This window comes from Oncorhynchus gorbuscha, linkage group LG13 (assembly GCF_021184085.1).
Source record: "Oncorhynchus gorbuscha isolate QuinsamMale2020 ecotype Even-year linkage group LG13, OgorEven_v1.0, whole genome shotgun sequence".
NCBI lineage: Eukaryota > Metazoa > Chordata > Actinopteri > Salmoniformes > Salmonidae > Oncorhynchus > Oncorhynchus gorbuscha.
In genome coordinates, this window is record NC_060185.1 from 49551031 (window position 1) to 49565626 (window position 14596).

Genomic DNA, 14596 nt, shown 5'->3' on the forward strand with positions numbered 1-14596 from the left:
TCCTTTGTATGTTTTGGTACCTACTTGAGAGCTATTCTTTGTCTACACCCATTCAGCATTGTTCATGTTCACGCCCATCTCTTTAAGGGTTGATCCAAGCCTTCTGCCCTAAGAACAGCAGTCAAGTACCCAAGCTAACTGGTTAACGTTGGCTAGCTTGCTAGCTACTTCTAGACACAAATGAGAGAACAGTTCACTGACCAGTTTACTCGCCCTAGCAGAGCTGGTTAGGCTGTTTTTATGTTATCCAGAGCATTGGTGACTGCAACTGTGCTGCTGGCAACAATTTACACTTTTTTGCCAACGTTTACTGACACCAGCCATATTCAACGGGTGTTGAGTGTTCGTAAATTTGTCAGTTATTCTGCGCTCTGGCACTCTCAGACGAGAGTGCTCTGACATCAGAGTAGATAACCAGAGCTAATTTACCAGCTACGTCTATCAACAGTTGTCGCAGTGACATTCTATTGAAATGGTTACTTGCATAGTGGAGTCTTGTTGAGAAATGTGCTAGCTAGCTAAACAATGAACCATAATCCCAACTCATGACGTTACTACCCTGCATGAATCTGCAGGTAGCTAACCAACCAGGTTCAATGTTAGCTAGATAACATTAGGCTATAACTAGAAAAGCAAATGGCTCTGAGATACGAATAATAAGATCATACACGTAACTTTCCGTCAAAATTCGAAATGTGTAATATCTGAAAATGTAGCTAGCTAGACTAGACCTTATACATCATGGATGGATGCTTCTCCCTGTCACGGATGCCATGGTTGCCTTTAGTTTGAAGATGTAATCCGGAGACACGTGTTATCTCCATCTCTTTAGCTATCATACTCTAATTCCACTGATTTCAAAACTGTCCTCCAGAAAAGTGGAGAGCAACACTTATGCAGTTCTACTACGAGATATATATATATATATATATATATATATATATATATATATATATATATATATATATATTTAAAGCTGGATTAGACAAGATTACCCACACATACTGACCAGCTCAAATAGGCAGAAGCGTGCTATATGGCAGACCAATACAAACTCATCTTTTGACATGTCCAGCCGACTCATTATCTCAGCCAAACATGGCTAGTGGGAAGGATGCTGCCTTTTTCTGTGGCTAAACCATTTAGGCTCGTAATTGAACAATTTCATTCATATTTACATACAAGTTTGTTATTAAGTTAAAGTTCACATGTTTCAGAAGGCATTTCTGCCCAACAAATGCATTTTGATTTTTAAAAACGGTTTCGGTTCAAATGACTCTCCTGTGGAGTAGTGACCCCGACATATGCCTAGTTTCCTGAAACAAGTCATAATTATGAATTCTCTCTCTCTATCACTCTTTTGCTTGTCCTTCATTTTGTAAGAAATTAATTTGTTAAAAACTGTTCAACTATTGTCTTTCTCTCTTTGAGTCAGCTACTCGCTGCATGTTATGCACTGCAATGCTAGCTAGCTGTAGTTTATGCATTCAGTACTAGATTAATAATCTGATCCTTTGATTCGGTGGACATGTCAGTTCATGCTGCAAGAGCTCTGATAGGTTGGAAGAAGTTTTCTGGAAATTGTCATAACTACTGTGTAAGACTTTGGAAGGGGATGAGAACCATGAGCCTCCTAGGTTTCGTACTGGAGTCAATGCACCCAGAGGAGGACGGAAGCTAGCTTTCCTCCGGCTATACCATGGTGCTACGCTATAGAGTGCTGTTGATGCTACTGTAGACCTTCATTGCAAAATAGTGTGTTGTAATAAATTATTTGGTGACATGAATATATTTAGAATAGTTTTATCCAAAAAGGATCACTTTTGAAATGTTAAACCATTTTAATTTTTATGAAACTCACTGAGGAGGATGGTTCTCCCCTTCCTCCTCTGAGGAGCCTCCACTGGGAAGAATACTGTAACATGTTGTGTGAATGTACTTGCATTACAATATGCAATTGACTGTACATGTAATAGTAAAGCATAGTGCATATCCTGCAGACTTTCCGGTTTTCTTGGCGAAATGTTCTCATGATCGAATTGACAGTTGATCTTTTCAGATTGGGCTGAACTAATCTGCTGCCTCTTCCATGGTAAGGCCTCTGTTTACCACATGGTCAATGACAGTGGCCTGGACTTCATTAGACACAACAGTTCCCTGCCATCTGCCTCCCTCTCTCTGATGCCCACAACTTTGATAAGGCCCATGCCCACCTCTTTGGCAGGGCCCATGCCCACCTCTTTGACCTCTTTGATGGGGCCCATGCCCACCTCTCTGACAGCCCCATGTCCGCAAACTCTTTGATTTCTTCCTCTCCCTTGCTGTCTATCCTGCTCGATGTTGAAATCAATTAGCAATAACGAGTAATCATCATGTATGGTTATCATGTATCATACATGTCATTTAGATGTTTATACTTTACAAACACACATTCTATTCCTGTAGTTCTCAAAAGCCATATATAGTAGACAAACCAGTTTAAAATCTATAGGTTTACCAAACGGTTAAGTGGTTAACCATCAAGTGCAGTGATGATCAAATGTATTTAAACATGAGAAGAGAATCATGTGAAAAGTATTGTGAGCATTGCATTGTGAAAGGAATATACTTTGTATGAAATGTATTTCTAGATGAAACACTGATTAGGTTTGGTGAAAAAAGTTACCCTGTGATTTTGTGTCGGTGTACTTATTCAATCGTAAATATGCTTAAAGTTTTTTTTATTTTTTATGCTCTGTTTTGAGTTTTGTACCAAGAGTTGTGAAATTGTACCACATACTTGTGAAAATAGTACTAAAGCGATAACAACAATGTTTCTTAATTCTCAGTTCCGAATTCCCAGTAGGTTTGAACGCGGCATAAGATGCTCCAACGCGACATACTCATCTCATTGGCGGTGGTGAGGTAAGAGATAGTATGTCAGACTAAATTGCAATTGACTATCATAGCCCCACATTTAAAAGTCTGTGATGGTGAGATGAGAAGACAATCAGAAATAATGTTAAAATGTTTTTCAATTGACTGCCATAGCCCCAAATAAAAGAGTAAAAATTGGTTGTTAATTAGGCTACGTCATTTCTTTCACATTGTTGGGGTCACAAGATTGGGTGTTGGCGGGCCAAAACAGTTTGGGAACCCCTGTTTAGTATATACAAATATACTGCATGATCCTGAAATACCATATGGATTGCTTTTATATGTGTGCCTATCTTCACCAAAGGCACTGGAATAAAATAATTTTAACCAAAGACATTCTGCTTCCTTTGTGCACAAAACATCTCTGAAATGAATGAACCCACAAATGAGAAAACCAATGTCATGTTCTTTCTACGTTAGAGACACTGATTACATAGCCTAATGTATTTTTATTTTTTATTTTATAAGTCAGTTAAGAACAAAAGTTAAAGACAAATTCTTATTTACAATGACGGCCTACCCCGGCCAAACATGGACGACACTTGGCCAATTGTGCGGCGCCTTATGGAACTCCCAATCACAGCCGGATGTGATACAGCCTGGATTCAAACCAGGGACTTTAGTGACACCTCTAACACTGAGATGCAGTGCCCTAGACTGCTGCAACCACTTGTGCATTTTGTCAAAATGTCTCTTTATGATGGGCAATTCTACCTTCAGTGTCCTGCCAACCATATACAGTAATAGGCCTACATTTACAGTATTTTTCCATAAGATACCTCACTACAGAGATAATAAAGTAAGATAATTAGGTGGGTGCTTACATTGGTCCTATTTTACACATGAAACACCCTTGGGGAGTTGGGTCAGAGCCAGGGATCAGACATTATTTGACGGTGACCCTGGATTCAGACTATAGAAACTCCACCCCTTTTGTTATCAACCAGCCAATAAAATCTGAGCTATTTTGCATTATTTCGAAAAATCCGCCTTTAACAACAAACTTCGTTTAATATTTGTATTTATTTCATTATAGAGTCAGAAAAACGCTTGTTATTTTCAATTGAGCAAATCTTTACATTCTCTATACTAAATAGTATGGTTGCTTTCGACACAAAATTTGGAAACCGAGACTGAAACACTTATGTAGACTGTCAGGTATAAATTGTCACTGGAAACTCCCTTTTAAGTGCCCGGATGAGCCTCGGTGGTCCGAGGTGCAGGCTTCAAACCTGTAGCTGCTTAGCGGCAGAGTGGTTCAATTCCACCTTTCGGGCGTGATTTCTGACCACGAAATTGTCTTGTCTTTTTGACCCCCCCACTTATTCTATATTCATCGCAGTTCGTTAATAGAGATCTACGCAACAACAAAAATCCATTCCTTGTAAAGAGCTCTTGAAATTAAATTGATACAGTTGTTGTTTTGTTGGAAGGTTTTATTTCAACATAGTCATTAGTCATGCTTTCTAATACAGTTTGGTATTGATATGGTATTGTAGCCTAGCTGTCACATTTAGAGCTTTAGGCCAGTTACTGAAAGGCCGTGGGTTCGAATCCCCGACCCTGGGTTCGAATCCCCGACCCTTGAGCAAAGCACTTGACTGCTTCTGCTAAATGACTAAAAGAAGATGAAAAGATCAAAATTCAGGTGCTGCGCGCCGCGGCCCATATGGTTTGCATCCTTCAACGAACCAGACCGGATATACATAATGACTGGCAAGCCCGGTAAACCAATCACCACTTGAACGTATTTTTTCTTAACCAATCAATGTTCTTTTGTTAGAGTGAGTGGGCGGAACCATCTTTTACGGAAATGTGTGCATGTCCTTGATTATGAAGTAACGTGGAGAGGAATAAGCTTCATCTGATGGTGTAATTTGTCGCTTATCCAATTCAAAGGTAAATTGATATTTGAGCTGAGTAGAAACTAGTGTTTGGCAACAATTTTGGAATTATATTATAAATGGCTTCATTGCTGTCCAATCTAGCTAGCAACGTGTGGTATTGTTCGCCGTTGACTGCCGGACAATCCAGCAGCAACATAGATAGCTAAATTAGCTAGCTACACCGACCTTACCTTGATGTTGTCTAACAACGAGTTTAACACAAGCACATTTAAATGCAACGATATTCCTTTAACGAAATAAGAAAGGACCTGTAAATAAGACTAATCTTTGCCCTATGATATTTTTATGTTTCCCTAACTAGGCGTGTGTCAACACCAGCTCAGTGACCATGCCTCTCCACAAGTATCCCCCAAAAATCTGGGAAGCCATGAAACTGAAGCAGGGGATCTATGCCCGCCTCCCCAAACACTACCTCCGCTCTCTGGAGGAGACCACGCAGCCCACCCCGGTCCACTGGAAGGCCCTGGGAATCAAGTACAGGGCCAATCCCAAAACAGGACACAAGGAGCGGGTACAAGACGTCCCCATCCCCATCTACTACCCCCCAGAGTCCCAGGATGGCCTATGGGGAGGTGAGGGATGGATATCAGGCTTCAGATATGCCAACAATGACAAAGTAAGTACTATGCAGGGCATTAATTAACATTTGTTTTGTTCCCTGTATTCACATACACACTTTATTCTATATCTGAGCATGTATCATAACAATGTCTCTTTCTTCAGCTCTCCACCAGGCTGGAAAGAGTCTGGAAGCCACAGCTGTTCACCAGAGAGTTGTACAGTGAGATCCTCAACCACAAATTCACCATCACCGTAACGGCTCGCGCACTAGACCTCATTGATGCTGCCTACGGCTTTGACTACTACATCCTGAGGGTGAGAGAGAGGAGGCTGCATGTTGTCATCTTTAGCTATTGTGTGTGAATATATGTAAATTCCCCAACGTGCAGTGTTTTGAGAAGATGACATTTAACATGGGTTTCATCATCCAGTGACTTGATTTGATTCTCTTCCAGACACCAAAGGAGGACCTGAACTCCAAGCTAGGAATGGACCTGAGGCGGGCCATGCTCCTGAGGCTGGCCTTTAAAGACACCCAGCTCTACCCAGAGGACCCTGCCAAGAGGGAGACCATCTACACCAAGTACAAAGTGGGTTCGTTATGTTTTGGACCATGACAATTTGAAGTATCAACAGATTTTTTTTTGTTTTGACCGTTCATTAAGTTGCTATAGGAGATGATGCAGGAGTTCATAAAGTCAGTTTGTAGATAGTTAAAAGATCTCATTACATTATCTCTCCCTCTCATTCTGTCCTCACCCCTCTTCCCTTGCCCCCAGCAGCAGTTTGAGATCCCTGCAGAGGAGGCTGAGTGGGTTGGCCTGAGTGTGGATGAGGCTGTGGAGAAACAGAGACAACTGGAGCACAAGGTAACTGCATCGTTTCAGTCAATAAGAACAGGTGTCACTCAGTAATCACCCTGCCAGGGTAAACATACACGGTCGATATCGACACATTTTTAGATTGTATCTACTCTGTCCCATACTCTCTCTCACTGGACTCTATTGTTTTGTGTCCCAGGAGCCGGAGCCTCTGTTCAAGAGCTGTGTGGAGAACCTGGTGAAGGAGCTGGCCATCCAGAAACTCTCTGAACCACAGCTGGTGGAGAAGAAGTAAGGGTCATTTTCTGAGGAGCACTAAGGTCACTTCCTGTTGACAGTGACACTTCGTCCCATTGAAAGACACTTATTTATTCAGGTTCTATTTTTCAGCAGCAAATTTGGACATCTCTCCATCTGGGTTGTTACGATGTAAATATTCGCCATTCCTCTGTTTGATAGTGAGACTTTCCTTGATCAGTGATATCTCATTTGTCTGAGGAATAAAATATTCACATTTCTTGATTTGTTTTTATTGACAATTTGATGCCTAATCTAGACTGTCATACTCCAGTTTATCCTCTAGATGGAAGTGTTTTTCAGTATCAGAATTTAAGAATGATAGAAGACAGCCAGGAGCCTCTTTTATCAAAGGTGCTTGCGCACGGAAAAATACTCTAAACCGTGCTTGTGGCAGTTTTCCCGTATTGATAAATGTTGAACTTAATGGGGAAGTGTGTGTATCGCAGGTACAGTTCATACCAAATGCAGAAGATTCACATTTTCTAGTGGTTGACCAATTGTATTGCAAGCAAATATTGTTATTTTTGGAGGAAGTGGAGGTGTTTGATTCATGTGTATTGTAATAATGGTAGGCTAATAAAAACATGTAAGTCTAATTGTAAGATGGATACATCAGGAGATCAGATAGCAGCAGGAATCCTAATATGTTTCTTTTGCTTTAAAACATTTTTTTATAGGCCTAAATCATTGTCATGTTGCAGGACGTGTCTCTCCTTTTCAGCCATGACTGGTTTATTCCTGCCACACAACGAATAGGTAGTTCCACGAAAAGAGTGCCTTTTTGCATCCCTTTGATATTTTAAGTGGAAATTGTGCACCAATATTGAATTTTAAAAGCCTGTTATTAAATGAAGTGCCCTTTTAATATAGACCGCATGGAGAAGTCAATACATCTGAATAAAAGCTTGCTAGTGTCCCTCCGTCAATTCCTCCGTTCCTCCGTCATTGTAAAGCCCTAGATATTTTGTTGCTTTGGCAAATTAATTTCTGAATATAATTATTTAGTTATTCATTTACGTCTCTCCCCCATTTTAAGGTCAACCCTATTGCGTTAACTGAACTCACTTTTTAAAATGATGAAACTATTTATTTTTAAATATTTATTTCAAAAGAAACATTGAACATATATTAGTCAAATCATAGTGTAAAAGCAGGTGAGCTGGTTCTACTCTTTTTGGGAATTTTGTGGTGGAAAAGTGAGCGGTCGAGCATACAACGTTTTTGTGAAGCTTGGATTCAATTGCCACTCCCTGTTGCACACAAGGTTCCAAATCATCAACCTTGTTACTTTATTTGGCACCTAGTAATGTTTTTATATTTAACCACTTGCGTGTTCCAGGTGGAGTTGTAATCCTCATTCACAAGAGCACAAATATACACTGAACAAAAATAGGAATGCAACATGTAAAGTGTTGGTCCCATGTTTCATGAGCTGAAATAAAAGATCCCTGAAATTTTCCATACGAAAAAAGCTTATTTCTCTAATTTTGTGCTCAAATTTGTTTACATCCCTTTTTAGTGAGTATTTCTCCTTTGCCAAAATAATCCATCCACCTGACAAGTGAGGCATACCAAAAAAGCTGATTAAACAGCATTACACAGGTGTACCTTGTGCTGGGGGCAATAAAATGCCACTAAAATGTGCAGTTTTATCACACAACACAATGCCCCAGATGTTTTGAGGGACCGTGCAATTGGCATGCTGACTGCAGGAATGTCCACCAGAGCTGTTGAAAGATAATTGAAAAAATTGAATATTAATTTCTCTACCATAAGCCATTTTAGAGAATTTGGCAGTACGTCCAACCGGCTTCACGACCGCAGACCACTCGTAAACACTCCAGCCCTGGAGCTCCCCATCTGGCTTCTTCACCTGTGGGATCGTCTGAGACCAGTCACCCGGACAGCTGATGAAACTGTGGCTTTGCACAAGCGAATAATTTCTGCACAAACTATCAAAAACCATCTCAGGGAATCTCATTTGGTTGCTCATCGTCTTCACCAGGGTCTTGACCTGACTGCAGTTCAGCGTTGTAGACAACTTCAGTTTGCAAATTCTCACCTTTGATCGCCACTGGCACACTGGAGAAGAATCCCAGTTTCAACTGTACCGGCAGACAGCATGTATGGCGTTGTGTGGGAGAGCGGTTTGCTGAGGTCAACGTTGTGAATAGAGTGCCCCATGGTGGGGTTATGGTATGGGCAGGCATAAGCTACGGACAACGAACACAATTGTATTTTATCCATGGCAATTTGAATGCACAGAGATACTGTGACGATTGTCGTGCCATTTTTATCCGCCGCCATCACCTCATGTTTCAGCATGAGATCCATGTAGCAAGGATCTGTACACAATTCCTGGAAGTTGAAAATGTACCAGTTCTTCCATGGACTGTATATTTACCTGACATTTCACCCATTGAGCATGTTTGGGATGTTCTGGATCAGCGTGTTCCAGTTCCCACCAATATCCAGCAACTTCGCACAGCCATTGAAGAGGAGTGGGACAACATTCCACAATCAAAAGCCTGATCAACTCTATGCCCTTACCTTTTGTCAAGGTATCTGACCAACAGTAGCATATCTGTATTCCCAGTCATGTGAATAGATTAGTGCCTAATTCATGTATTTGACTGATTTCCTTATATGAACTCTTAAGTCAGTAAAATCTTTGAAATTGTTGCACGTTGCGCTTATATTTTTGTTCAGTGTAGTATGACTCTAATTTATCTATAAAAACATGCATGTGCAGTAGTGGTCTTAACGGATAAACCTGTACCGAATACCTGAGACCCGATCCCCGATCCGGGACATGAGCGGGCCCGGATCCACAAATTCGAAGTAATGTCACACGTCTGGGTCGGATCTGATGTGATCGTCATAGGCTGTAAGTAAGTGTAATTTTAACTGATTTGTCCAGACGGGCCGGTAAAGATTTTCTCAAACTCTTGTTAAGTTAGATGGGGAGCGGTGGTGAACAGCAATTTTCAAGTCTTTCCATTTTGAATTCAGGTTGTAAGGCAACAAAATGCGGAAATAAGTCAAGAGGTATGAATACTTTCTGAAGACACTGTATGTTCCATGCCACAGTTTGAGAAATCCCAATCATTTGTTGCGCACGCAAATCCTACAATCTCCACCTATGCCAGATTTTGGTACGAAATGTACTCAAGGCTGATAAATGAGGCCCCATGTCATTAATCTAAACACAACAGGCAATAACCTACAGTAATTGAGTCTTAAACAAATAAGCTAATTTTTCTCATTACAATTTGTATATAACAATTTGTGTTTTGTCCCACTCTCTGTCTGTCTGTGATTTTTGGGAGATTACAAGGACCATAAGTCAAGATGGACTTCGTCTTATTTACACCACACACCCCTTAACTCACTGAAATGGCAGATAGACCACATAACACCCTTGTCTATGAATTCCCTTATATGGAGCCAATGATATTATTGAAAAATAAGCTGCTTGGGTCTTCAGTAAACACAGTTTCTTTTGTGGCTTTTGCTTTCGACTCCTTCAGTGTGCCTGCACAGGTCCGCTGTAACGGTTTCCATTACACAATGGTGTGTGGTTAAGACACTTGTAGGGCGGGGAGTCCCTGTTAGTTGGGGGACTCCCGTGGGTGGAGTTACCTAGCAACAAAGTAGGAGTTCGCAACAATTATCTGTCTACAGGTTCATCCTTACCTTATAAGGATAGGCGATGTTGTATGCCAAAGACTTAAATTACCCTTACTGTAAATCTAATGTATCATAGCACTCGTTTTCCCCATAGGCCCATACTATAAAAAAAACCTGTCTTTATGCCATTACACGGGCAGAGTCTACGATGGGAATGCACAGTATGCAAACTAAGCAATAAACAGTGAAATATACTATGTGTGGAGCATCGTTCAGGGAATCTTCGTTCAGTGTCTTTAGTTATTTGATTTGATTGTTCTCAACTACTTTGAACTTGACGAGATGTGAGAATTGAGTGCTTTCTTCCATTCCCTTATGATTATACGCATACGCTACTGTTCAAAAGTTTGGGGTCACTTAGAAATTTAACTTTTTTTAAAGAAAATCATTTTTTTTGTCCATTAAAATAACATCAAATTGATCAGAAACACAGTGTAAACATTGTTAATGTTGTAAATGACTATTGTAGCTGGAAACGGCAGATTATTTTATGGAATATCTACATAGGCGTACAGAGGCCCATTATCAGCAACCATCTTTGCAACTCTGCCTTGAAGGCCAGCATCCCGGAGTCGCCTCTTCACTGTTGATGTTGAGACTGGTGTTTTGCGGGTACTATTTAATGAAGCTGCCAGTTGAGGACTTGTGAGGCGTCTGTTTCTCAAACTAGACACTCTAATGTACTTGTCCTCTTGCTCAGTTGTGCTCCGGGTCCTCCCACTCCTCTTTCTATTCTGCTTATAGCTAGTTTGTTCTGTGAAGGGAGTAGTACACAGCGTTGTACGAGATCTTCAGTTTCTTGGCAATTTCTCGCATGGAATAGCCTTCATTTCTCAGAACAAGAATAGACTGGCGAGTTTCAGAAGAAAGTTCTTTGTTTGTCTGTTTTTAGCCTGTAATCAAACCCACAAATACTGATGCTCCAGATTCTCAACTAGTCTAAAGAAGGCCAGTTTTATTGCTACTTTAATGAGAACAACAGTTTTCATCTGTGCTAACATAATTGTAAAAGGGTTTTATAATGATCAATTAGCCTTAGCTAACACAATGTGCCATTGTAACACAGGAGTGATGGTTGCTGATAATGGGCCTCTGTACACCTATGTAGATAGTCCATAAAAAATCTGCTGTTTTCAGTTACAATAGTAATTTACTACATTAACAATGTCTACACTGTATTTCTGATCAATTTAATGTCATTTTAATGGACAAAAAAAAGTGCTTTTCTTTCAAAATCAAGGACATTTCTAAGTGACCCCAAACTTTTGAACGGTAGTGTACGTGTTTCCACTATGTCATTGACTGACAATTGGGTTGGTTTATATATTTCTAGTTTTACTTGATAGACCTAAAATAAATTGTAATCAAACAGTCAACAGGTGATGACATACATTGAGTATACTAAACACTAAGGACACCTGCTCTTTCCATGACATAGACTGACCAGGTGAATCCAGGTGAAAGCTATGATCACTTGTTAAATCCACGTCAATCGGTGTAGATGAAGGGGAGACAGGTTAAAGAAGGATTTGTAAGCTTTGAGACAATTGAGACATGGATTGCTTTCGACACCTTGCAAAGTCCACTCCCCGATAAGTTGAGGCTGTTCTGAAGGAAAATAACATCTATTTTAGGAAGGTGTTCCTAATGTTTGGTATACATGTTCTAGAGGGACTGTTCATTATGTAGGTTGAGTCATTTTGCATTCACACTTTTCCCCTATTGTAACCATTGTGGTTCAGGGGGAGACAACACGATCAGCTAAATTCAGAAGATAGCATCTTGTTTGCTAATTTTTTCCACACAACGATCAGCCAGTCAGCCTACCAGGCCAAAATCCCCTTGAATCCCCCAGAGAAACAGCTATGTAGGCCATCTCTAAACCACAACAACACCATAGACTGCATTTATACAGCCAGCCCAATTCTGATATTTTGCCACTAATTGGTCTTTTGAACAATTAGATTGTTAATTTGGCAATAATTGGAGCAGCCTTTGTGACTGGTTGTGTTCATGTGGCCCATGATAAATTACAGCAGCTAAATCCCACTGTGTATGGCCATCAACATTCAGTGATCCCAAACCAAGGTTGGGTAAGGTACCTATAAATGTAATCTGTTTGACTAGTTACCTGTCCAAAATTGTAATCAACGTCACTTTTGGATTACCTAAACTCAGCAACGTAATCGGATTACTTTCAGTTACTTTTGGATTACTTTCCCTTTAAGAGGCATTAGAAGAAGACAAAAAGGATCCATCATAGTGGTCTTTGACTTGTGGTCAGACTTGCTCAGGTGGAACAAAGTTGGGCCTTTTTTCAATGTTGAATTGAATGTCATTGAGAAAAAAAGAAAGGCCTCAATGTATTTTTATTTCGCAAACATCCTATCGGAATGTAGAAGTCATCCATGAAGTAGTCTAGTTTTTAAAAGTATATGTAATCTGATTACAATATTTTTTCTGATAACCTGACAGATTACAGTTAGTTGTTTGTAATCAGATTACATTTAATGGCTCACATGCAATCAGTTTCTCCCCAACCCTGTATGAAACCAATAGGAGGCAGTAGAGAGTCTGCTAAAATAGAGTGCAAAGGAAACTGTCAAGTTGTACCACTTCCAGGCTTAATCATGGCTCATCCTTATAGCCAACTCCACTCCTATAATTCTGTTATACGGTAATTAAGTTTCATCCTTCAACATGATTTAATCATTCCACATTTAGGACAATCGAGTTTAAATTAATTCTATAATATTCTACAAAAATATTGAATAACATGTCACAAAGATTCAAATTGTCTCACACACAAGTTACATTTTAACACCAGAAAAGGTGGAGAGAGAAAAGGTTAAACGTCGACTTTGTTATGTCACACATTCTCATTTGCATTCAAACACATTTGCAGGACATACAGTAAGTGATGTGTGAGTAAGACGAGGAGATATGGGGATTGTTGTATGGCCACACAGGACATTTCAACTACCTCAATCAGCATTTTTATAGATGGGAACTTTCAATATCCAAGCCCCTTACTAGCTGCCAATGCTTTGTACTCACTCACTCACTTCCCACCATTGTCCTTATATTACAGGGAATAACCACACTGAGAGGGTAGCTGCAGGTTACTCTCTACAAGGTAACCTCATGTCTATGCTTTCTTATGACTAACCGAAATACTTGAAAAGCTCTTCAGCATGAATCTGTAGAAATTTTACGTTACAAAATCCCAAAGTTAATTTCTGGCCAAGTGTGCAAATTCTCCTAAAGCTGCTGAGCTAGTTTTAAAGTGAATTCAGACCAATACAGGATAAACTTGAGCATGTACAGTAGGCCTAAAGAAATCAAACCATTCATGTGAGTGTGTATACTTTAGTCAAGTATGAAATGTACTATAGTCAAGTTTGAAATGTGTATTGATTTTACCTCTAGTAATACTCATCAGGGTAGACTAACTGTGTGTACATGCGGGAATGAAACTTTTGGCTGTGGGCCCAGTGTGGGGTTTCCCTGTGGCTTCATGCCACGCTTTTTCCAGTGTTGGTCAACAGTGAAAAGCACATTGTGAGATACACCTGCTCAGACTGGGTCTGTACGTCTACAGGAGGAGCCATTTAACTGGGATATCCAGCTTCTGTGTTATTATTGAGCTTATTAAACAAATGTACGTCGTCATATTGTTCACGTTGGACCTGTAAAGAGAGATCCATTGAGGCTTGTGCCGTTCAGCAGATAAGGGCGGTGTGAATTGTGCCTCTCTTTCACTGGGTTGCGTTCAGTAGGCATAAAAAAGGAGCAAACCGCCTAAACTTCTCTCCTGTAAAAACATTTGAAGACGTTGTTACTGTTTGTGCCTAATAAACAGGACCTGGGTGAAAGCTTGAACTGCTGCCGAGATTGGGATTTTACAGCGGCCTTAGAACTTCCCATAATGGCCCTCTGACTCAGCAAAAAACGGAACATGGGGGATTAAACTATTACGGTTTAATAAATACATCCAAATAGAAATGCTTCAAAATGCTTCAAAATAAACGAGAACAAGTTTCAGCGGTACAACACACAAGCTGTATGGGAGAATGAGTCATTGTTGACTCAGTGAAGCGCCTCATCAAAGCGCTTCCCAAGAAACTGATGAGCTAACATAAGAGCATTTCTGCTTTTTCATTGGGTAAAACACCCAGTTACATACAATTCAAATAATATATTTCTGTGTATTACAATAATTGTCAAGTCACAACAGTCAAGTCAGGTCCCATGTACACGACTGGGCAGGTTGTGTGGGTGAGTTTAGGGGAAGTCACGTTGTTTTTGGAGTAAATGTGAGTGAGGCATTAGGAATGTGAGGGGGATGGACTGACCGGGCAAGAAAAGCTGGCTGCTAAAAATAGGATTGCATTAAAAGCA

At 40.2% G+C, this 14596-nt stretch overlaps 1 protein-coding gene and 1 non-coding gene across 3 annotated transcripts; both read left to right on the plus strand.

Annotated features, from left to right (window-relative positions):
- Positions 1 to 4107: 4107 nt before the first annotated feature.
- On the plus strand, positions 4108 to 4194 carry trnastop-uca. Its single transcript has one exon. It is a non-coding gene; the product is annotated as a tRNA-Sec (tRNA).
- Positions 4195 to 4704: 510 nt separating this feature from the next.
- On the plus strand, positions 4705 to 6722 carry mrpl28 (mitochondrial ribosomal protein L28). 2 transcript variants are annotated; one of them, XM_046296479.1, is made up of 6 exons: positions 4705 to 4815; positions 5125 to 5439; positions 5547 to 5699; positions 5840 to 5974; positions 6164 to 6253; positions 6405 to 6722. In XM_046296479.1, the coding sequence occupies exons 2-6, from the start codon at positions 5152 to 5154 to the stop codon at positions 6498 to 6500; spliced, it is 762 nt and encodes a 253-aa protein (XP_046152435.1). In that variant the 5' UTR covers positions 4705 to 4815; positions 5125 to 5151; the 3' UTR covers positions 6501 to 6722. The 2 variants fall into 2 exon arrangements, with proteins under 2 accessions (XP_046152435.1, XP_046152436.1); XM_046296480.1 differs by having other exon boundaries at positions 6167 to 6253.
- The last annotated feature ends 7874 nt before the right edge of the window (positions 6723 to 14596 follow it).

Bases quoted from the DNA above. Each gene is read 5' to 3' on its own strand.
- mrpl28 (XM_046296479.1), top strand. From the start codon at position 5,152: ATGCCTCTCCACAAGTATCCCCCAAAAATCTGGGAAGCCATGAAACTG. The intron at 5,440-5,546 runs GTAAGTACTATG...CTCTTTCTTCAG, and splicing joins GATATGCCAACAATGACAAA to CTCTCCACCAGGCTGGAAAG. The intron at 5,975-6,163 runs GTGGGTTCGTTA...CCTTGCCCCCAG, and splicing joins CCATCTACACCAAGTACAAA to CAGCAGTTTGAGATCCCTGC.